Here is a 23,666-nt window from a genome sequence, read left to right as displayed (position 1 = left end):
CTGTCTGTAGAAATACAGTCTACAGACCACAACATGTGTTCCTCCTGAACTAACTGCTAATTACAGATATTTGGCCACGTCAGGGGACCCCATCTACAAAGTGGTTGCCCTCAATTCCAGTATGAGTGACTGTCAGAGCATCAATGGCACAATGAAGTGTGATCCTCAGGTAAATCGGTGGAATAAAAGCCAAGTGTGGGTTAGAAACGTAATCCAAGTTATTTTTGTTTGTGTTTATCGTATTATTGCAACTGTCTAATCGTAGCACAGCCATAATTTTGGTTTCACGGAGTGGTGACACTACAGTGGAACCTCTGAGGTCAAATACCTATATTTTTCTGAATGCCAGATATTCTTAAAATCGATTAGATTTCCTAAACTATTTTTTACTCTTAAGGGGTCATATTATGATTTTTTTTCTACATTTAAAACACTTCCTTGTGGTCTAAATAACATGTGATGGTGATTCCATCTTCAAGCCGCTTTCTGACTCCAGGATATGGCGTTCGTTGGGCGGTCCTGTATACGTGCCTCCACTTCAACTGCGTCCTCTCCTCGTCAGCCATGTTGCAGTTTTTAACGTGTCTACTGACAGATATAAGTTTGAACTATACGCATAGTTAGAAATGGCAACAGTGGAGGATGCATGTGCATGTATGAGCCAGTCTGCCCCACAACAAGAGGATAGAGAAAAAAGAGCAACTTATTACCTTAATTGTTGGACTACAATGGTGGACTCGCGCAAAGCCTTTCAGGTAAATCTTTACTATGTATGGATATACTATATTTCCTTGAATTGCCGCAGGGCATATAGTATGCGCCTGCCTTGAATTACTGCCGGGTCAAACTCGCTTCGCAAAATAATTAGCGCATGCTTAGTATTACCGCCTGGGGTCCTTTTTTTTTTTTTTTCTTTGTCATGAAAAATTGACGTTTTTGTCATGAAAAGGGGAGGTTTTTGTGGTTGGTGCACTAACTGTAAGTGTATATTGTGTTTTTTATGTTGATTTAACAAAACAAACAACATTTTTTTTTTTAAATAAAAATGAATGAAAAAATTATTCTGCGGCCCGGTACCGATCGGGTCACGGCCCGGTACCAATCGGTCCACGGCCGGGTACCGATCGGGCCACAGTCGGTACCAGTGGTTGGGGACCACTGCCCTAAACACCTCCCTAGGGAGGCGTTCGGGTGGCATAAGGATTATTTGCAAAAAAAAAAAGATGTTTATCAGTTTGAACATCAAATATGTTGTCTTTGTAGCATATTCAACTGAATATGGGTTGAAAATGATTTGCAAATCATTGTATTACGTTTATATTTACATCTAACACAATTTCCCAACTCATATGGAAACAGGGTTTGTATTCAAAAGTAAAACAAAATCCCTGTAATCTCAGGGCATTCAATCGATCGCACCTGGACTGTTTGGTTTGTCTTAGAAGACGTTTCACTTCTCATCTGAGTAGGCTTTGTCAGTTCATGTTCATAGATTTAGATTGGTCATATTCAGTCTTGGAATTAGATTGGTCAGATCGAGTTTAGCGGCTGGTGTCAAAATCCCAAATATTTATACTCCAAACACCAGGAGGGTGCGCCTGGGCAAGGATGGTTTCGCCCTATCGTAATGAGAAAAACAACTATTTTTAATGCAAACAAGCAATCTCAACTGTCAAAGCCAACGACAGTCGTTGAAGTGTAATTTCCCCTCGTTAGCATTGATGGTATTGTGTGGCAGAACGATCACTGTGGATCGACTACTACCAGTCCAAAATAGTCGGAATCTCTGTTGTGAACAAATGGTATTCTGGTCACAGAAGGTGACCAGAATACCATTTGGAGTTATAATATGTTGTTAACTCAACTTATTTGTTGTAGGCAAAATTGCAGAGTATTTTAGAAATGGCTGAAAGGACAGTGTTGTATGTGGGAGATAGGTGGTGTCTCAGACCACCTCCTCTGTTCAGGGATGGTTTTTCAACCTTGACATAGATGGCTTCACTCCTTTCATACCATCCATCCTCCCTATCCAGAATCTGTACATTTTTGGTCTCTTAAGGACCATTGTTTCTCTCTGAGCTGTAGGTAGACAGCTGAGTCTTGGCCTGAAGAGTTTGCCCGTCTATGCTGTGCCATGCGTCGGCTTAGTGGTTGTTTTGTTTCCCCAATATATGAATCAGTGCATTCATCATTACACTTGATAGCATTCACTAGATTGTTTTTGTAGGTGTGGGGTGTCCGGTCAGGATGCACTAGGCAACACCCTGAGACATCAAGGTGTTGCCTGGTTTGAAGTGTACGGGGATGTTGTGTTGGTTAAAAAATATTTCTCAATATTTTTGCGTCTGTCACCGTTTTCCTCTTCATCCACTCTGTTCTTGTTATATCTGGAATTGGATGCACTTTTGACAAACCACCAGCTGGGGTAACCACAGGTTTTGAGGGATTCCCTCAAATGCTTATGCTCTCTCTTTTTGGCCTGTGGGCTGGTAGGAACATTATCAGCTCTGTATTGTAGGGTTCTGATAAAGCTCAGTTTCTGTTCCGTGGGTGGTGTGAATCAAAAAGTAGGTATTGATCAGCGTGTGTGGGTTTTCGGTAAACCCGGACATGAAAGACCCTATTTTTATCAATGTGGAAATCACAGTCCAAAAAAGGCAACTTATTGTCTTTGACATTCTCACGTGTGAACTTGATAATTGTTAATGTGCTCGGTGAAGGCTTGTAGACATGTGTCATCCACATATCTGAACCTATGACTTGGTGCTATTTCCTTAAAAGACCTCAGAGCTCTCTTTTACATGTCCTTCATGTAAAAGTTTGCTACTATTGGGGATACAGGTTGTCTCATGGCACAACCGTGTTTTTATCAGTAAAACGGTCCTATGATTTGTAAGTATGTAGTGTTAAGGCAAAGTTCCAGCAAAAGGCAAATCTGTTCTGGGTTTAGTGTGGGTCTATCCTGTAAAGTGTGATCACCTAGTAGACGTTGGCTCCCCGTCTCTATTGCATCCTGGGTTGAAATACAGGTGAAAAGGGGGGTGACGTCGAATGAAACTGTAGTTTCCTTTTTGTGCAGTTTTAGATCTCTGATCATCCCTAAAATGTCAATGGAGTTTTGGACATGATGAGGAGTTTTGCCAACCAAAGGTGCTAAGATGTTGGCCACATACATAGTGGCCAACATCTGATGTATGCTATCCAGTGTATGCTATCCAGTATGTTGGCCACATACTAAGTAAAAGTAAGGAAACATAGTAATTATCTGGATAAGCCCCAAAATCTTACCTGTTGTTCCTCATCCCATTTTGGACATTTTCTGAAAGTTTCCTTAAATCTGCCTATAGCTTTTTGAGTTTTATTGCTAACTAAAAAACAAACAAATCTGTCAAAGTTAGTTTGTAGTGAACTCCCAGATGCAGAGAAGGAGGCAGGCATTGAATAAGAAAACATGATTTAATTTAAATAATAGATCATGAACAAACAAAAGGGTACTAACACAAAGCGCGCACAAGGCAGATAACAAACTAAGGGAAATTACATGGAGGTAATGATAAATGCTTTTTAATGAATTGTATGTCTTGTTTGCATTCATTCAGTTTTACCTGCTCCTTTCAGACCTTCAACGCATCAGATTACCAATCTTGCCCCTCCGCTGCGTGCATTTTTGTCAAATACAACGATGAGGGCACGTTCCAGAGGACCCTCTTCAACCTTCAGATCTACAACGCAGTGGCCTTTCTCTGGTGTGTCAACTTTGTCATCGCTTTGGGTCAATGCACGCTTGCTGGTGCCTTTGCCTCCTACTACTGGGCCCTCTCCAAACCAGACGACATCCCCATGTTCCCCTTGTCTGCTGCTTTTATGCGCACACTAAGGTATGTTGAGTTGCTTCCCGAAAATGTGCCCTTACACTAAACGCTTACTTGCTGCAGTTTGCATCGTAGCCACGAGTGAGCTCCTGTACTCTAATTGTCAGAGTAATGAGAGTATGGCCAACTCAGTTTCAGGTGATCTCGCGTCATGACTGCTACTAACTTTGAGCTGATGGTATGTGTTTGCAGTGCTTCTTTGTTAGTTTTTCGCTGTCTAAAAATTTGTTGTGCACCATAGGTCTGGCTGCTCCAACCTCAAGAATTGTACAAAGCTTTTACATCGCTTTTGCAACAAAAAGGAAAGAAGACAAGTATGGGAAGGGAAAGTTCAGGAGAGTCAACAACTGAAGCATTTTGTGCCAGACAGTAGAGAACACACAAAAGCTAATACAAATTATAACATAATAAATTAGTAACTTAAAGAGATTGTTTGACAAAAACAGATTATTTTTGAAAATAAATATTTAAAAAATGCAATTCGGTAACAGCAGAAGTGAAAGTGATACACAAATACGAATAGGCGGACATTGAATGAGTAATAGAAACCCAATTTTGTGTGTAATCATTTTGAAATAAAAGGAACCGGAAATCTCATAAAAATTATACAATATAAAGTGGCAAAAAATACGTCAATAAAGGATAAAGCAAAATGTGTTCTGGACCAAAAATCATATTTTCTATATTGCGCACCGGTGTTACCATAGCTGACTTATTGTGCAGAAATATGGGGAAATAAGTACACTTATTTACTTAGCATGTTACAAAAAGAAATAACAGTTAAAAAACTACATATTGAGTGATACATACAGTAATTAAAAATACATTGGAGCAGCCACCACAGTTGACATACGTAACACAAATGTTATAATTTATCCTTGATTGTTGGTCCAAAGCTATATATAGACATGTTATTTTGGGTAATTTTGTCAGAAAAACCAACGTTAAAGCGACAGCAATTGCATGCATCCTGGCACAGCCGCACACGTCCTTGGTGGCAGTCATGGCGCCTGTTGTTTAGTTAGCCATACTCTCTTTATACACCACTCTGGTAAATGTTTTGACAGAGCTTTTTCAAATTTGATCATAATGCTGATAAAAAAAATGGAGCTGATAATACAATTAGCCTGTTTACTTCCTTTTAATCACAGGTACCATATTGGCTCGCTGGCATTTGGTGCTTTGATCCTGACACTTGTGCAGGTAGCGAGGATGATCCTGGAGTACATTGACCACAAAACCAGAAGTAAGGCGTCTCACTATTTTGAAATACTCTCAGGGCATTCAATCAACCAGATTTGTACTGTTCAGTTTGTCTTAGACATTTTCCCTGTCAGGCTTCATGCTCATAGATATACAGTGGAACCTCGATGCACATACTTAATTTGTTCTTGAACATGTTTAGTAAATCAAAAAGTTCATACAGTGAAGCAAATTTCTCCATAAAAAAACGATGTAATTATGAAAAATTTGTTTCAGCCGTGACAAAAGTCCTTATTTCTGTTAAAGTTTGTACACTTTGAACGCAATATAAAGTGTTATACTGTACTGTATATCAAACAAACATAACAAAGAGAGGATAAATCAACTATCACCTTAATAACAAGCTAAAACAACGATGACAAGCTGAACGGTGCTGTATGCTCTGCTCTGCCAACAAGCGCGCACACAAAGATGTCCCTTTGGTGCCTTCACAAACGATCAGAAATCAGAAAAATTCTTATCAATAATATTAACAATTGGCAAAAGGAGCAGCTTGTGAGAAGAGAGAAGGGAGTGTTTTTGTGTGTGTGTGTGTGTGTGTGTGTGTGTGTGTGTGTGTGTTTGTGTGTGTGTGTGTGTGTGTGTGTGTGCGTGCGCTCATAAAAAAGTTGAACCACAGGTAGTGTTCTCCTCTGCTGTGTAATAAGTCCACTTTGGCATCTTTTTCCAAAAAATCCTTTCTCATCGCAATTCAAAACTTTCTGTAATACGGAGCCGGCTTGTTTAATCTCTTCAATATTAGCTAGCACAAAATGCATGAATGAAGCGTTTATACACAGAGACATGGTTCGTACACAGAGGCATATTTGCAGCGATTTAAAAGTTAGGAAACTAAAAGTTCGCCAAGGCTTCACTTTATCATGGTCAGATCTAGTTTAGATGTTGGTGCCAAAGCCCTAACTGTTCATTGTCCAACACACGGAGGACGAGTACAGGTAAGGGTGGGTTCACCCTATTGTAGAACTAAAAGGAGTAGTAAGAAGAACTAAAATATGAAGTGGTCTTCAGGCCTGATGTGAGTTATTTGTTTTATTTAGATTAAGCTGTAGTAAAAAAACAACTGTTGACATTCAAAAGAGCAAACCTTTTGTCAATGCCAACAACAGTCATTAAAATACATTTTAGAGTGCTTTGAAGGCAATCTAGGTAAATCCCATTTGCTAAAATGTTAGCCGCATCTTGCGAGCCGTTTTTTGATATTAAGAAGGCACAAAAAATATCACATGTTCTTGTCCCACATAAACATTGTGAATGATAAACAACATTTGCAGTTCCTTTTTTAATGTGGACCTTAATATTTAATAATTGATTTAACATAATTTATGTGGCCTGCAAAAGGCTGGAAATAATAAAGCACTTTCTGGCTAAATGTAACATTTTTTTGGAATACAAGCCCCACTTAATAAATACTTAAATGCTTGTCACCTTCACTTACGATTTCCTAACAAGTTTCCATAAATCTGTCAGTAAAACATTCAACATTAAAAATAAGTTGCCTCTGCAAATTGTGTAATATGGCCGACGTTTATATTCACATGTATTCACTGTTACAGGCAGGCCTCTGAGGGTAGCCATAATTGTGATGTGGCCCTCAATAAAAATGAGTTTGATACTCCTGATATATACAGTTACAGTATATATATATATATATATATATATATGATGGTTGGATGTATGGATAGATGTGTGTGTGTGTGTGTGTGTGTGTGTGTGTGTGTGTGTGTGAGTGTATATGGATATGTGTGTGTGTGTGTGTATATGTATATATAGATAGATATAGATATGCACATATATATTTGTGTGTATATATATATATAAGTGTATGTATATATATATATACTGTATATACATATGTATATTTGTGTATGTATATGTGTATATATATTTATATATATATATATTTGTGTGTGTATATATATTATATACATATGTGTATTTATGTACATATACATATATCAATCAATCATCAATCAATGATTATTTATATAGCCCTAAATCACTATTGTCTCAAAGGGTTGCACAAACCACAACAACATCCTCGGTAGAGCCCATATAAGGGCAAGGAAAACGTATATAAACATATGCACATATACGTGTGTATAAATATATACATGTATAGACTTACACTTAGACAAACTTTAATGATCCACAAGGGAAATTGTTCAACACAGTAGCTCAGTTTCAAATGATGGTGAATATAAGGATGGAAAAGACAATGCAGGTATGAATAGACTAGATATAGCAATATAAAATATAATATATCTGCAAATATATACAATATATACTCAATATGTGTACAGTATATTATATATACAGATATATTATGTCTATAACATATATACAATATATACCAATTACCATGTACAATATTACAGTATATGTGGCAGGTGCAGCATAAAATAGAGAGTAAATCCAGCAGAAAATAGAATATAGACATTAAAAACAAAGAGAAGTAGCTGACATAGAAGGTGTCAGGTAATAGACAGATATTATCTATTGATTATACAGCTGGATGGAGTGCGGAATGAAGGAGTTCTTGAATCGCACTGTGCAGGAAAGGAGCTGAAGGAGCCTGTTGGAGTATGAACTCCGCTGTCCCTCAATTGTCTGGAGTGGGTGGGCAGGATTGTCCATGATGGCCAGCAGTTTGTCCAGTGTCCTCCTGTTCCTCACTGACACAAACGCCTCCAACTGCGAGCCAATAGTTTGGCCGGCTTTCCGGATCAGTTTATCAATCCGGTTTGAGTCCCTTTTGCTGGTGCTGCTACCCCAACAAACCACTGCGAAGTACAGGGCACTGGCCACAAAAGACTGATAAAAGAGCTCCAACAGCTTGCTGCACACATTAAAGGACCTGAGATACCTCAGGAAAAAGAGTCTGCTCATGCCCTTCTTGTAAACAGCATTACAGTCCAGTCTGCTTTTCGAATGAACTCCCAGGTACTTGTACTGCCCAACTACTGCCACCTCCCGGCCCTGTATCTTGATGGGGTCCACCGGGGTCATACTCTTCCTGAAGTCGATGACCATCTCCTTGGTCTTGTCCACATTAAGGACCAGATGGTTCGCCTGAGACCACTCGACAAAGTCAGCGATCAGTGTCCTTTACTCCAATTCCTGTCCCTCTCTGACACACCCGACTACAGCAGAGTCGTCAGAGTATTTCTGCAGGTGGCAGCACCTGGAACTGTACTGGAAGTCTGAGGTGTACAGGGTGAACAGGAAAGGAGACAGGCCGGTCCCCTGTGGAGCACCTACACCACTGACCACAGTATCCGACAGGGAGCTCCCCAGTCGTACAAACTGGGGCCTGTCAGACAAGTAATCAGTGATCCAGGAGACAATGGATGAACTGACACCCATCCTGAGAAACTTGTCCCTCATCAGAAATGGCTGAATGGTGTTAAAGGCACTGGAGAAATCAAAGAACATGATCCTCACAATGCCCTTCCCACCATCCAGGTGAGAGTGAGCATGATGTAGATAACAGCATCATACACTCCTACATGGGGCTGATATGCAAACTGTAGAGGATCCAGGGAAGGAGCTACCAGGGGTCTCAGCTGATCCAGTACAAGTCTTTCGAGGACCTTCATGACCTGGGACGTCAGGGCAACAGGTCTGAAGTCGTTCAAGGCCGATGGGATGGGCTTCTTGGGCACCGGCACTATGCAGGATGTTTTCCATAGCACTGGTATCCGTTCTAGCTTCAGACTTAGGTTGAATATGAAATGCAGGATCTAGGTCAGCTGAGCAGGACAGGTCTTCAGGACCCAGGGCTTGACTCGATCAGGCCCTGCTGATTTGGCTGGATTGACTCTCTCCAGCTGTCGTCTCACATGAATTGATTAACGTGGACCCCGACTTAAACAAGTTGAAAAACTTATTTGAGTGTTACCATTTAGTGGTCAATTGTACGGAATATGTACTGTACTGTGCAATCTACTGATAAAAGTTTCAATCAATCAAAAGTCCAGGTGTCAGACACACCGGGCTGGCTTTCTCAGTGTGGGGTGTGGGGGGAACAGCGGTGGCAAGAGAAGGAGTTTGTGTAGAGATGTTCAGGGAAGGTGTGAGGACAGGAGTAGTGGGGGGTGGGCCAGTAAGGGGTGCATTGCTAAATCTATTGAACAAATTCAGCTCGTTGGCTCTCTCTACACCCCCATTCAGCAGTTTGGCTTTGTTGTTGAAGCCTGTGATGGCTTTCATGCCTTTCCACACATCACAAATGTTGTTCTGCTGGAGTTTAGCCTCTAGCTTCCTCCTATCGGCATCTTTTCCTTCTTACAGCTGGACTCTAAGCTGCCACTGTATCCTCCTCAACATGTCCCGGTCACCGCATCTGAAGGCTAGCTTCTTTTATTCAGCAGCACCTTTAGCTGGCTGGTGATCCAGGGCTTCATATTAGGGTAACAATATACAGTTTTTGTAGGGATGATGGAGTCCTCCCAGAAGTTTATGTAATCTGTGATGCAGTCTGTGATGCTGTCAATATCTGTCCCGTGAGGCTTACAGAGTACTTCTCATTCTGTAGTCTCAAAGCAGTCCTGCAAGGCAATGCATGCCTCCTGGTCCCTCCTCTGCACTGACTTTGTTGAGATGGGCTGCCTTCTCACAGCAGGAACATAATGAGGTCAGATTGTGATCAGACCGTCCTGGGGGGGGGCAGGGTAGTGGCTTTGTATGCATCTTTTGAATTAGCATACAGTAGGTCCAGAGATTTATTTTCCCATGTTGCACAGTGCACATATTGATAGAAAGTAGGTAAAATAGAGTCCAAAAAAATATGATTAAAGTCACCCGAAATGAGAATGAGGGCATCGGGATGGTGTCACAAGCAACAGCTTCGTCAGCAGAAGGAGGGACATACACTCCGATGAAGATAAGAGAAGTAAACTCCCTTGGCAAATAATATGGTCGAATTCCAACAGCTACAAGTTCAATGTCCGGCATACAAACACATTCCTTAACAGTAATATGTCCAGGATTACACCACCTCTCGTTCACCTAGATGGCAATCCCGCCGCCTTTTTTCTTACCGCTTAGGAGTGTGTTTCTATCCGCCCGTGAGGTTGTGAAGCCGGGTAGAGACGCGCTGTGGCCCGGGAAGTCCGCGTGTAGCCAAGTCTCCGTAAAGCACATGACGCTGCACACGCCGTACTCCTTTTGAGTTCAGACGAGCCCATCCATTTTGTTCGCCAGAGACCGCACGTTCCCCATGAGGACAGAGGGAATTGCAAGTTTAAATTTCCTTCTCCACTCCCTCATCTTAATGCTGGCACGGCGTCCCCTGCGATTTTTTCCGTAGTTCCACGGGAAGGTCCGGCCGCGTTCCCCATAGCGCTGGTAAGTAGAGCGCAAACAGCTCCTCGCGTGTGTAAACAAAAGGCCTGCTGCTCCGTTGATCAAAGCCAAACACAAAACGGCCCGAAAAGAAAAAGAAAAATAACGAAAACACACAAAAGCGCCCAAGAACCATAATTAGTGATTTATGGAAAGGTAAGAGATAAAAAAAAATAAAGCAAGAAAAGTTGAGAATAATACCAAAAATAAAGTAAAAAGAAGAAATTCAAAGGACCTACTGTGATGTACTGCCACTCTTTCAGGCGCACAAAAGGGTGTAAATATATATACATATATGTGTGTGTACATACATATATATATATATATATATATATATATATATATATATATATATATATATATATATATATATATATATATATATATATATATATATATATATATATATATATATATATCCATCCATTTTCTACCGCTTATTCCTTCATATTAATATACATTACTAATAAGCTTTTGTCTTGTTAAAGTATACATTATATATGCACTACTAATATGCTTTTTTCTTCATGACTCCAGTGGCTCAGAACCCTGTCGCACGTTTTATCTTGTGCTGCATGAAGTGCTGCCTCTGGTGCCTGGAGAAGTTCATCAAGTTCCTCAACAGAAATGCATACATCATGGTAACATGTCACTTCCAGTAGTACAGTAGTAGTCGTCAGTCATAAAATATATGACTTTTTAAAACACCGCTGTGTACACGGACGTAGGGAGGAGTACAGAACGCCAATAAACCTTAAAGGCACTGCCTTTGCAGGCCGGCCCAGTCACATAATATCTACGGCTTTTCACACACACAAGTGAATGAAAGCGTACTTGTTCAACAGCCATACAGGTCAAACTGAGGGTGGCTGTATAAGCAACTTTAACACTGTTACAAATACGCGCCACAATGTGAACCCACACCAAACAAGAATGACAAACACATTTCGGGAGAACATCTGCACCGTAACACAACATAAACACAACAGAACAAATACCCAGAACCCCCTTGAAGCACTAACTCTTCTGGGACGCTAGAATATACACCCACCGCTACCCTCCCCCCCCACCTCAACCTCCTCATGCTCTCTCAGAGAGCATGAGGAGGTTGAGGCTGTATATTTCCGTATCGGTTAATATCGGTATCGGTAATTAAGAGTGGGACAATATCGGATATCGGCAAAAAAGCCATTATCGGACATCCGTAATATATATATATATATATATATATTAGGGGTGTGGGGAAAAATTGATTCGAATACGTTGTGCGATTCAGAATCGATTCTCATTTTTAATGAATCTTTTTTTTTTTTATCAATCCAACAAACCACTACACAGCAATACCATAACAATGCTATCCAATTCCAAAACCAAACCTGACCCAGCAACACTCAGAACTGCAATAAACAGAGCAATTGAGGAAACACGACAGAGAACAAACCAAAATTAGTGAAACAAAAATGAATGTCATCAACAACAATATCAATATTAGTTATAATTTCAGCATAGCAGTGATTAAAAATGCCTCATCGACATTATCATTAGACATTTATAAAAATAAAAATAAAAGAACAATAGTGTCACAGTGGCTTACACTTGCATCGCATCTCATAAGCTTGACAACACTAAGTCATATTTTTGGTTCGTTTAATAGTTAAAACAAATTTACATTATTGCAATCAGTTGATAAAACATTGTCCTTTACAATTATAAAAGCTTTTAAAAAAAAATAATTCTACTACTCTGCTTGCATGTCAGCAGACTGGGGTAGATCCTGCTGAAATCCTATGTATTGAATGAATACAGAATCGTTTTGAATTGGAAAAATATCATTTTTGAATCGAGAATCGAATCGAAAAAAATCAATATATTATCGAATCGTGAACCCAAGAATCGATATTGAATCGAATCGTGGGACATCCAAAGATTCACAGCCCTAATTATATATATATATATATATATATATATATATATATATATATATATATATATATATATATATATATATATATATATATATATATATATATATATATATATATATATATATATATATATATATATATATATATCAAACATGGTGGACATGTCTGTTACAAGATACTGCAGTAATAAAGATGTGATACTCGCTATAATGCTGCAAGGGACAATCTGCTTGAGTGAGAAAAAAATCGTGGTATTGATCGAGATCGGATAATATGAAAGAAAATAAAAAAATAATTGTGATCATTTTTTTGGCATATCGCCCAGCCCTCTTTGACCATCTGTGCCGTTCCGCAGATCGCCATTTACGGGAAGAACTTCTGTACCTCAGCCAGGAATGCTTTCTCTCTGCTGATGAGGAACATCATAAGGGCTGTGGTGATTGACAAGGTGGCAGACATGCTGCTCTTCTTTGGGAAGCTCCTGGTGGTGGGCGGAATCGGTATGTAATATGTATCGCACCTTTTAATCGTCATCTTTTTGGGTGCATATTTCTGACAATTTTTTCCCCTCCCCAGGTGTATTGTCCTTTTTTTTCTTCTCCGGCCGAATACCTTTACCAGGCAACACTTTCCAGACGGAGACCCTCAACTACTACTGGATGCCAATCATTGTATGTTTTAGTCAGTGCGTCCAACTATATCACAGGTGTCAAACTCAAGGCCCGGGGGCCGGATGTGCCCCACCACTTCATTTTATTTGGCCCTCGAAAGCCTGGATACAATATGTATCAATGAAATACTGTAACTTTTCTTACTAAATACATGTATATTATTTATTTATATTTTGGTTGGGAAAAAAATAAATGTGCTCCATGTAATCGCAAATGATGTTAACTTAAATATTGTCTAATTATGCAAAAATATATTATCAAACATTCAAACCATTTTTTAAATAGAAATCAATACTAATAATAAAATAAAAGCAAGTTATCCATCTAATGGTAAAATTATGAAATTTACTGTGTTTTTCTCTAAATGAAAAAAATGTTTTTTGTTTTTTTTACTGCAGTAATATGTGGTGCCGTTTTGGCATTTACAGTAATTCACAGAAAATCTAGTTGATTTGCTGTAAAAAAAAAAACTTAAAAAAAAAAAACTGGCAGCTTAGGTGCCAAAATTTTACTGTAAAATTGCAGTTTTTTTTATTTACAGTAAAAAAAACAAATGTACATTTTACAGTAAAATTCTGGCAAAAGAGCTGCCTTTTTAAAAAAAATAAAAACACCAGTGCTGTTTTTCCATTTACAGTAATATACACTACAATCTGAGGTGAAATGATTGCAACTTACCATATTTTTTTAACATTTTAGTGTAAAAAAATATAATAAAAAAATACATTTTAAAAAAAAGGTATAATAATAGTATTCACTGTTAGAAGCAGCCCTCAGTGAACCTCTGAACTTTTTGATCTTTATTGATGTTCTTCTCCAAAATGCAGACGGTGGTGTTTGGTAGCTACCTCATAGCTCACGGATTCTTCAGTGTGTACAACATGTGTGTGGACACACTCTTCCTCTGCTTCCGTGAGTACACAATGATAAGTGTTTCGTACATAATTGGAAGCAAAAAAATCAGCGCACATTACAAGTTGACTCTCCGCAGTGGAGGACCTGGAGCGCAATGATGGTTCTCTGCAAAAACCCTACTTCATGTCCAAAAACCTCATGAAGATCCTCAACAAATCCAACAAGACTCCCAAAAAGGGCAAGAAACAGTGAAGTCGCCAACCCTCCTGTTCTTTTGTCACGTTTACCAAAACTATTTGCTGATTTTGCACTTTAGAATGATTGTTCAATGTTCAAAGATGAATGAGTGGTGTTAGTGTAGACTGAGCCTTTTCGTAAGATGTCAAAATCAAACGTCTCCTTGATTGAGTTGGTTCAAAAACTTTTCTTTTGACATATTTTTGTGTGAAATAGTTTTTCTCTCTGCTGTGCACATGATCACTATTAATGTTTATCTATTGCAAATGTTTTATTTTACATCATGTTGCAAAAACATTGTTTTTGACTGTGTTGAAATTGTTGATTTATAATAAAAGATTGTTTATGTCAAAATGTTATTTCTGTTCTACATTTGTAGTATGATGGAGTCCACTTAAGTGTTCTGGAGCTTACATTGGGGTGTTGAACTGTTAGATTTTAAACCTAACTGACTCCATCCTGTATAATTGTATTGCTTTTTTCTACTGTTACACTAAGTATTTTTGACCATTTTGGGTGTTTTTAGTTCTACCCTTTTCCTATTATTCCTCTTTGGTAGTTATCACAATGTTTTTCTTATACTGAGTACTACTTTTTTCAAATGCTTTTTCTACTTTTATTATTCAGTGCTGTTGACAAGATTTGAAATTGTTTTTAAGTTTTCACTACTTATGACTGTATGTTTTTGTTTTTCTTAATACTTTTAGACTCCAATACTTACTGTATGCTTTTTTTTTTAAAAGTTAATGTTTTTATTTTTGAAAAAAACAAAACTTCTTAACACTTGTGACAAATGTTTTGTTTTTGTTTCTATTTTTACTTTCCAGTACTTATGACAGAGAGTGGTTCTACTTTATTCTTTAATCTTTAGTATTTATGACAATATTTTAAACAAATACATTTTACGGTTACTGTATACTTTTTTTTTTTTTTAAAGTTAATGTTTTTATTTTTGAAAAAAACAAAACAACTTCTTAACACTTGTGACAAATGTTTTGTTTTTATTTCTACTTTTACTTTCCAGTACTTATGACAGAGAGTGGTTCTACTTTAATCTTTAGTATTTATGACAATATTTTAAACAAATACATTTTACGGTTAGGTTCATTTTTGTTTTTATGTCTACTTTTACACTCCAATACTTATGACAGATTTTTGGGGTTTGTTTTTCCTTTTAAATTAGTATTTATAAGGTTTTTGTCTACTTTATTCTTTAGTAGTTGTATTACTCCCCAGTACTTGTCACAATAATTAACTTTTTAATTTTTACCGAAAATATACCTTTTAATATGTACTTTTCACTCTCAAGCATTTATTTTTTACTATTCAGTTTTTGACACAATTTTAAATACTGCTAACTTCTTGTACATTTTTTTCTTTATAGTTTTACTCTCCAATACTTATGCCATGTTTTGGGTTGATTTTACTCTACTTCAATACTTGTTTATTTTTCTACTTAGTGTTTATGATTTTTTTCTTTTTCAGTATATATGACATACTTTTGCCTTTCTTTCTATTTTTACCTTCCGATACTTGTTTTTTAATTTCCTTTTACGGTTCATAGATGAATGTTTTTTTTCTATTACTTTCCAGTACTTATATAAAAATAATTTTAAAAACATTTTCTATGTTAACTGTTCAGTAATGTTACTGTTATGTTCTTTAAAGTTTTAATTTTTTTTTTTTTTTTTTTTGACACTTACTCTCCAATGATTATTACAGAGTTTTGTGGTTTTTTTTTACTTCAGTACTTTTTTTTGCTTTATTTAATCTTGAGTATTTATGACAAAATACTTTCACCTTTCTACTTCTACGCTACAATACTTTTATTAATGTCCTTTTACTGTTCAATACTTAAATGTTTTTTGTATTACTTTCCAGTACTTGTGTCAAATTTTTAAAAAATGCTTTCTACTTTAACAGTCATATTTTTTCATTTATACTTTTAGAAAAAAATATATTTTAATTTATCTTTTACTATTCCGTATTCATGACAATATTTAAAAAAAGTTTATTTTACTGTTGATTTCTCTTACATTAATATATAGCAGTGAAGATAACACCAATGTCAATATATACTGATAGAAAGCGCTTTGCAATTAAAAAACATTTACCAGAAACAAAAGGTGGATGCTTTGAACAATTTTAATATTTGAAGACATTATTGTCTGCACAATGTGTCCAGGTGTAGTGTCACATTAGCCAACATACCAAACAGTCAGACAAGTATGCCCTCAATGATGACATCCGAAAGATACCCTGGTATCATCTAAATTTTTTCCAAAATGGAACACTCTCAATGAGGAAACAGATTTATCCAAAACATGTCTATAACTAAAAATGTTATATACTTAAATTCCGGAATAGAATAAGCACATTTCGCATCTTAATTAAATAATCCAATTTAAATTTTTTTGGGGTAATTTTGAAAAAATTCATGGCCTGATACATGGCTTACATTACTTTTTCTTTTCTCTTTTAAGAGTAACGTTCTGAAAGGGGGTGAGCTGCAGGCGCCCGGGCCGCACTTAGGACACGGCCAGTTTAACGGGACACAAGATGAGTACTGTGCATGTTTTCTGAAAGACACCACTGGCTAAAGGCAAAACTTAAAAAACAAACAAAAAAAAAAAGCGCTTCTCTGTGCTACTAATGAATTCCAAAAGACATAAAAACATGTATATTACAGATTGTATTATATACAAATGCATCACTCAGGTGTGCTTTATATTACATTATACATTGCAGTTCACTGAAAAGTGGCATAGGTTACTAGTTCCCAATACGGTTCAATTAGCCTGCAGATTATTTGCTCGTTTTTTTGGGGGCTTGCTCTGGTGTCTGGCAGATGACAGTTTTAAATAACTTCACAGTGTACTGGCAGTTAAGACAAAATAGTAGCTTCCTTCAGGGGAAATGCACAAATCTATTTTTTGTTTGGTCCTGTCAAGGCAAGAAATCCGTTGCTATGGTAACCATCAATGTTTCTCTTGTTTTCACTTTCCACAACTCTTCCCCGTGTCCTTGTAAGGACGTTCGCAGGAATAAGCCACGTAATACTGTCTCTTCTCCCCTAAAAGCAGACGGATTAGTCCTACAGTCAAGCCGATTACACTTTGGCGCCCTCGTTTGTGTGTCAGGTGCGTGCTGAGGGTAGCATCTGAGTGTGTATCTGTGGCTCTGGTTAAAAAAAGTGTGTGTGGTATTTGTTGATCCACCTCCCCCTGCCCTCCCCCACCCACCCCACCTATTGCCTTCCCAATCAGGGCACCGCCTCGCTTTCTTTCTCGCCGCTAGTCCTCTTCGTCACACGCTCAGCAGCCAGAAGAAAAAGAAAATGGCCACAAACAGGAAAAGGGAATCCTGCCAGTTGTAATTCCCGTTGTTGAGGTTGCCTTGGGGCTCGCCCGCGTATTGATCTGTCGGAAGTGAGTAAACAATGTTTTAAAATATGTACATTCCACATCACAGGTGCCAAACTCAGATTTGCCCCACCACGTCATTTAAAGGGGAACATTATCTCATTTTCAGAAGGGTTAAAACCAATAAAAATCAGTTCCCAGTGGCTTATTTTATTTTATTTTTTTCAAAATTTTACCCATCCCGGAATATCCCTAAAAAAAGCTTTAAAGTGCCTGATTTTCGCTATCTGTGAAGCCATCGTCCATTTTCCTGTGACGTCATCCAGTGATGCCAATACGGATAGCACAGCAAGATATAGCGACATTAGTTCAGATTCAGACTCGGATTTCTGCGGCTTAAGCGATTCAACAGATCACGCATGTATTGAAATGGATGGTTGGAGTATGGAGGCAGATAGCGAAAACTAAATTGAAGAAGAAACTAAAACTATTGAGCGAATGGGTATTGACGCTATTCGGCCATGTCTGCCTTAACATCGCCGGTAAAATGTGCGGACCAACGATCGGAAGTTTTGCATCTTGTGACACTGGATCAACTTAAATCCATCGATTGGTAAGTGTTTGTTTGGCATTAAATGTGGGTGGAGGGAAACGCTGGAAGTAAATATAGTTTTAAATGTACATACAGCTAGCATAAATAGCATGTTAGCATCGATTAGCTGGCAGTCATGCCGCGACCAAATATGTCTGATTAGCACATAAGTCAACAACATCAACAAAACTCACTTTTGTGATTTAGTTGACTTCATCATTGGAAATGCATCTGCTTTGAGTGTCACAGGATATCCATAAAATCTTGCCATCTCTGTAGTAGCATAGTTTTCGTCGGTAAAGTGTGCGGAACAAACGAATTTCGTCGGCTTTCCCCACACCCTCGTATTTTGAACAAATTTTGTCCAATTTCTTGCCACTTTCGCATCTTCGGGCCAGTGGTGCAACTTGAATCCCTCCCTGTTAGTGTTGTTACACCCTCCGACAACACACCAACGAGGCATGATGTCTCCAAGGTTCCAGAAAATAGTCGAAAAATGGAAAATAACAGAGCTGAGACGCGGTGTTCGTAATGTGTTTAAGAAAATGGCGGCTTTGTTACCTATGTGATGTCACGTTCTGACGTAATCGCTCCGAAAGCGATAAATAGAAAGGCGTTTAATTCGCCAAAATTCACCCATTTAGAGTTCAAAAATCGTTTAAAAAAATATGGTCTTTTTTCTGCAACATCAAGGTATATATTGACGCTTACATAGTTCTGGTGATAATGTTCCCCTTTAAAGACCTGAAATAATATGAGTCAATCAAGCATTTTATCATTTACTCAATGTAATCTTTTCATTGTGACGGAGAGAAATACATGTCAGCAACCTGAGGGTTCCTAGTTCAATCCCCACCTTATACCATTCGAGTCACGTCCGTTGTCCTCCGGAACAAAGAGGTAGAAAAGCGCTACACAAGTACAACCCATTTACATGTATTGCATGCTATTGTTATGTATATTTTAATCTTTATTTTACCTACTCAATGGCCTAGTGGTTAGAGTGTCCGCCCTGAAATTGGTAGGTTGGGAGTTCAAACCCCGGCCCAGTCATACCAAAGACTATAAAAAAATGGGACCCATTAACTCCCTGCTTGGCACTCAGCATCAAGGGTTGGAATTTTTGGTTAAATCACCAAAAATTATTCCCGGGCGGGGCACCGCTGCTGCCCACTGCCCCCCTCACCTCCCAGGGGGTGATCAATGGGATGTGTCAAATGCAGAGGACAAATTTCACCACACCTAGTGTGTGTGTGACAATCATTGGTACTTTAACTTTATCTAATAATGCAACAAATATAATACTGTAATTATAGTACTATCAGTGTTCCATTCAATAACTCCTTCATTCCGCATCAAGAACATATTTGAGGAGGATGCTCGCCATACAGCAGTAGATGATATCTGTCTTATTTCATGACAACTTCTATGTTAGCTACTGCTCTTTGTTTTTAATTTCTATTTTCTACTGGATCTATTCTCTATTTTATGCTGCAGCTGTCACATATACTGGAATATTGTACATGGTAATTGTTATATAGTGTATATATGACTATATATATCATATATAGTCATATATACATGAGGAGGTTGGGGGGGGGTTAAGGTGTTTATGTGTGTGTGTGTGTAGGGGGGGGTAGCGGGGGGTGTATATTGTAGCGTCTTGGAAGAGTTAGTGCTGCAAGGGGTTGTGGGTATTTGTTCTATTGTTTTTATGTTGTGTTGTAAGTCGCTATATTTAGTCTATTTATACCTACATTTTCCTTTCCATCCTTACACTTTCCATCATTTGTAACTGAGGTACTGTGTGGAACAATTTCCCTTGTGGATCATTAAAGTTTGTCTGAGTATACTAAAATTAAAGCAAAACAAATATCTGCTCTAGTTATATCAAAGCAAGTTATTCATCAATAACAATAGATGTTACAGGAAAAGAAAAACTGGCAGCTAAGTTGCCAGGATTTTGCAGTAAGAAAAAATAAACTGTCAGTACCGTTTTTTCATTTACAGTAATATGCTGTAAAAAACATTGTACATTTTTTAAAGAAGGGCCTAAAATGAGCAAACAAAAAACATAAACAACAATAAAACTTATAATTAACGGATAGATCTGAAGTTGATCTCGAGATTATTGTGTTAAAAGTAAACAGTAAAAAAATGTGTAATTTATTTTTTAACACTGTAATGAGGACCATTTTGGATCCCCAATAATTTTAGTGTGATTTGTTTTTAAGTGTCATTGCTCAAAAAATAATAATGAATTAAAATCAATGGCGTTATTAGTTATTGACTTTTTAAGGCTCCAATTATTATATAATTCCAAATATTCCACTTGAAAAAATTATTGGGTGAAAATATTGCATATATTGTGATTTTTCCATAAAAAAACAGTTTTTTGTGACAAAAACAGCATACAACTTAAATCTTTAAAATCATTATATTGACAGATGGCCCTAATGTTGATCTGGATATTTAAAATTTGAATAATAATGAAAAAAAAATACTGAATAAGGACACATTTTTATATATATCTGGCCCCTCAGCTGCCTTTTTTTTTATTTTTACAGTGTGTAATTCAAATATAATATCATGAGGTGAATTATTATGCATTTATATTTATAAATGATATTTGGTTACAAGTGGGCAGCCATAACTGCGATGTGGCCCTCAGTGTAACCGTGTTTGACACCCCTGTTCTGCATCTATGCCAGCGGTTCTTAAAGGCAACCCCCCCAGAAACAAAAACTTGGCTCTCCCAAGAACCACAATAATGACCACCATTTATATACTGTAGCGTAGTAGGCTTAAGTAGTCATTAAAAACGAGGCATATGTTTTAATTAACAAGTATATTTGATATTTTTGGCTAATGTCACATTACACACCGTTTTATACAGTAACAATGTGTTTGAATATAGGAAAATAAAACACTGCTTTAAACAAGTGAGTCTTTGGCAAAGCGCTAAACACCAGTACCAGTTTGAGAAACATTGCTCTACGGGGCCCAAACTATTTTACCTTCAGCTACCATGAAAAAAAACCTTGACTTACACAGAATTTTAATTTTAAGGCCCCTACACCTCATCGCAACATTTTTCCCACACTTTACATAAGTACTTTTTTTTTTTTTAAATACTTGACCCTTGTGCAATCCGATGGCTTGAAACAGGATATGATTGTCTCCTTAAAAGCTTAGCAGTCTAAATATTCACCAATGAGTTTTTAGGTTTTTTAAAATAAAAGAGCATTTTGTTTTGATTGCAATGTCGTTAGAATAGGATATATGAATAAAGTAACGTATCTTTCGGACTATAAGGGGCACTTAAAATCCTTTCATTTTCTCTAAAATCCACAGTGTGCCTTATAACAGTGTGCCTCTCACTATTATGTTAGATCCACTATGGCAGGGGTCAGCAACCCACGGCTTCAGAGCCGCATGCGGCTCTTTGACCACTCTGATGTGGCTCAGCCGCATACTTGCCGACCGCCCGGAGAAGTCCGGTAGATTTCCAAATTTCAGTGTCTCTGTCAGAAATCTCCCGGGTAAACATTTTTCGATTTTCACCCAGACATCAACTTTGAGGACGTGCCGTGATGATAATGCCTCGAACACCCTTTCTACATGTCATCGCGCCAGGATTTTCACCAAGCTATCTGCGTCCCAGCCGGCCGGTCACATTTTAGATGCGACCTCTAATTTGAACGCATACGCTACTGCTAGGCATACTTGCTCATCAACCATAGAGGTCACACTGAGGGTTGTGATATAATCAACTTTAACACTCTTGCTAATATGCGCCACATTGTGAACCCACACCAAACAAGAATGACAAACACATTTCGGGAGAACATCCGCACTATAACACAACATAAACACGACAGACCAAATACCCAGACTCCCTGACTCTTACGGGCTACACTATACACCCCACACCCCCCAACTCAACCGACGCACGGAGGGGTGGGGAGGGGGTTGTGTTGGTGGTAGCTAGGTGTATAATGTAGCCCGGAAGAGTCAGGGATACATGGGATTCTGGGTATTTGTTATGTAATGTTTATGTTGTGTTATAGTGCGGATGTTCTCCTGAAATGTGTTTGTCATTCTTGTTTGGTATGGGTTCACAGTGTGGCGCATATTAGTAAGAGTGCTAAAGTTGTTTAAACGGCCACCCTCAGTGTGACCTGTATTGTTGTTGATTAAAAATGCCTTGCAGTCTCTTATGTGTGTCTGCAATAGCCTCGTCAAACAAATCTCTGGGTTGGCAAGCTATTTGTACAAGCTGTGGAGGGCACTAGCGGTAGTGCCATCATTGTACGCCCTTATTATTGTTCATTGGGTGAACACCAGCGTACATTCGAGAGAATAATTACTCTGAAATTCGTGAATCTCCCGGCAAAATTGGGAGGGTTGGCAGGTGTGGCGCTATCAAGCGGCATTCATATAAAACCCGCGGGCCGCAATAACATTACATTTTCACATAAAGGTGCGGGCCGCGTGTCTGAGACCCCTGGTTTATACATAGCACGAAGTAAAAAAAAAAACAACTCTGTATGCAGTATTATTTCATTATAAATTTCAAAAGAGTTATGTGGCTCACATTGTTTTCTTTACTTTGTGAAACAGGGCAAAATGGCTCTTTGAGTGGTAAAGGTTGCCGAACCCTGCACTATGGACTGGACTCTCACTATGTTAGATCCAATATGGACTGGACTCTCACTATTATGTTAGATCCACTATGGACTGGACTCTCACTATTATATTAGATCCACTATGGACTGGACTCTCACTATTACCGTATGTTAGATCCCCTATGGACTGCACTCTCACTATTATGTTAGATCCACTATGGACTGGACTCTCACACTATTATGTTAGATCCACTATGGACTGGACTCTCATTATTAAGTTGGATCCATTATGGACTGGACTTTCACAATATTATGCTAAACCCACTCAACGTCCATTGCATCCAATCTCCCCTAGAGGGAGTTTTTCCTTGCCCTTATGTGGATTCTGAACCGAGGATGTTGTTGTGGCTTGTGCAGCCCTTTGAGACACTTGGGATTTAGGGCTATAAAATAAACACTGATTGATTGATAACCCAGTGCACCTAATGTACCTTATAATTTTGATTGTGCTCACCAACCCTTACTTTGTACATGATGCAATGATAAGTGTGAGCAGTAGATGGCAGTTACACATAAGAGGCACATCTGGACTGCAGGTAGATAAATGACACAAGTACCCGTAAGCAAGCAACACCAAAACTTTGTTTCATTGAGAATATAGAACATTACACACGGCGCTCAAAAAGCTGTCAAAAGTTTTAGTATGACTTTGGTAAGTGACGAAGCTGCAGCGCTTGAGGGATTGTGAGAGTATTACGGCTACTGTAGTAAAACGGGTGTTAGTATGGTGTGTGCATAAGGACCCCAAAATGGCACTTTTTAAAAGACATTATGTGGCGTTTTGTTCCGCATTATTATGCAAAACCAACTTTTCTTACCTATTAGTGTGTTTGGGATCTGCATAAGTCCCAAAAATGT

General features: G+C 38.2%; 2 protein-coding genes across 2 annotated transcripts in view; one reads left to right on the top strand and one right to left on the bottom strand.

Moving 5' to 3' along the window:
* Positions 1-14,520, top strand: part of slc44a4 (solute carrier family 44 member 4) — a 45,440-nt gene extending 30,920 nt beyond the window's left edge. The window contains exons 14-21 of the mRNA XM_061882074.1: positions 67-169; positions 3,619-3,878; positions 5,024-5,118; positions 11,016-11,119; positions 12,759-12,903; positions 12,980-13,074; positions 13,902-13,986; positions 14,066-14,520. Coding sequence (XP_061738058.1) covers positions 67-169; positions 3,619-3,878; positions 5,024-5,118; positions 11,016-11,119; positions 12,759-12,903; positions 12,980-13,074; positions 13,902-13,986; positions 14,066-14,181 — 1,003 coding nt within the window. The 3' untranslated portion in view covers positions 14,182-14,520. The remainder of the gene's footprint in view (positions 1-66; positions 170-3,618; positions 3,879-5,023; positions 5,119-11,015; positions 11,120-12,758; positions 12,904-12,979; positions 13,075-13,901; positions 13,987-14,065) is intronic.
* Positions 14,521-16,295: 1,775 nt separating this feature from the next.
* The window catches only part of rnf5 (ring finger protein 5), a 32,739-nt gene continuing 25,368 nt past the window's right edge, over positions 16,296-23,666 (bottom strand). The window contains exon 6 of the mRNA XM_061882077.1: positions 16,296-17,585. Within this exon, the coding sequence (XP_061738061.1) occupies positions 17,473-17,585 (113 nt within the window). The 3' untranslated portion in view covers positions 16,296-17,472. The remainder of the gene's footprint in view (positions 17,586-23,666) is intronic.

Source organism: Nerophis ophidion, linkage group LG21 (assembly GCF_033978795.1).
Source record: "Nerophis ophidion isolate RoL-2023_Sa linkage group LG21, RoL_Noph_v1.0, whole genome shotgun sequence".
Lineage (NCBI taxonomy): Eukaryota > Metazoa > Chordata > Actinopteri > Syngnathiformes > Syngnathidae > Nerophis > Nerophis ophidion.
The sequence above is the reverse complement of the archived record's forward strand: the minus strand, read 5'-3'. Positions and strand labels throughout refer to the sequence as shown.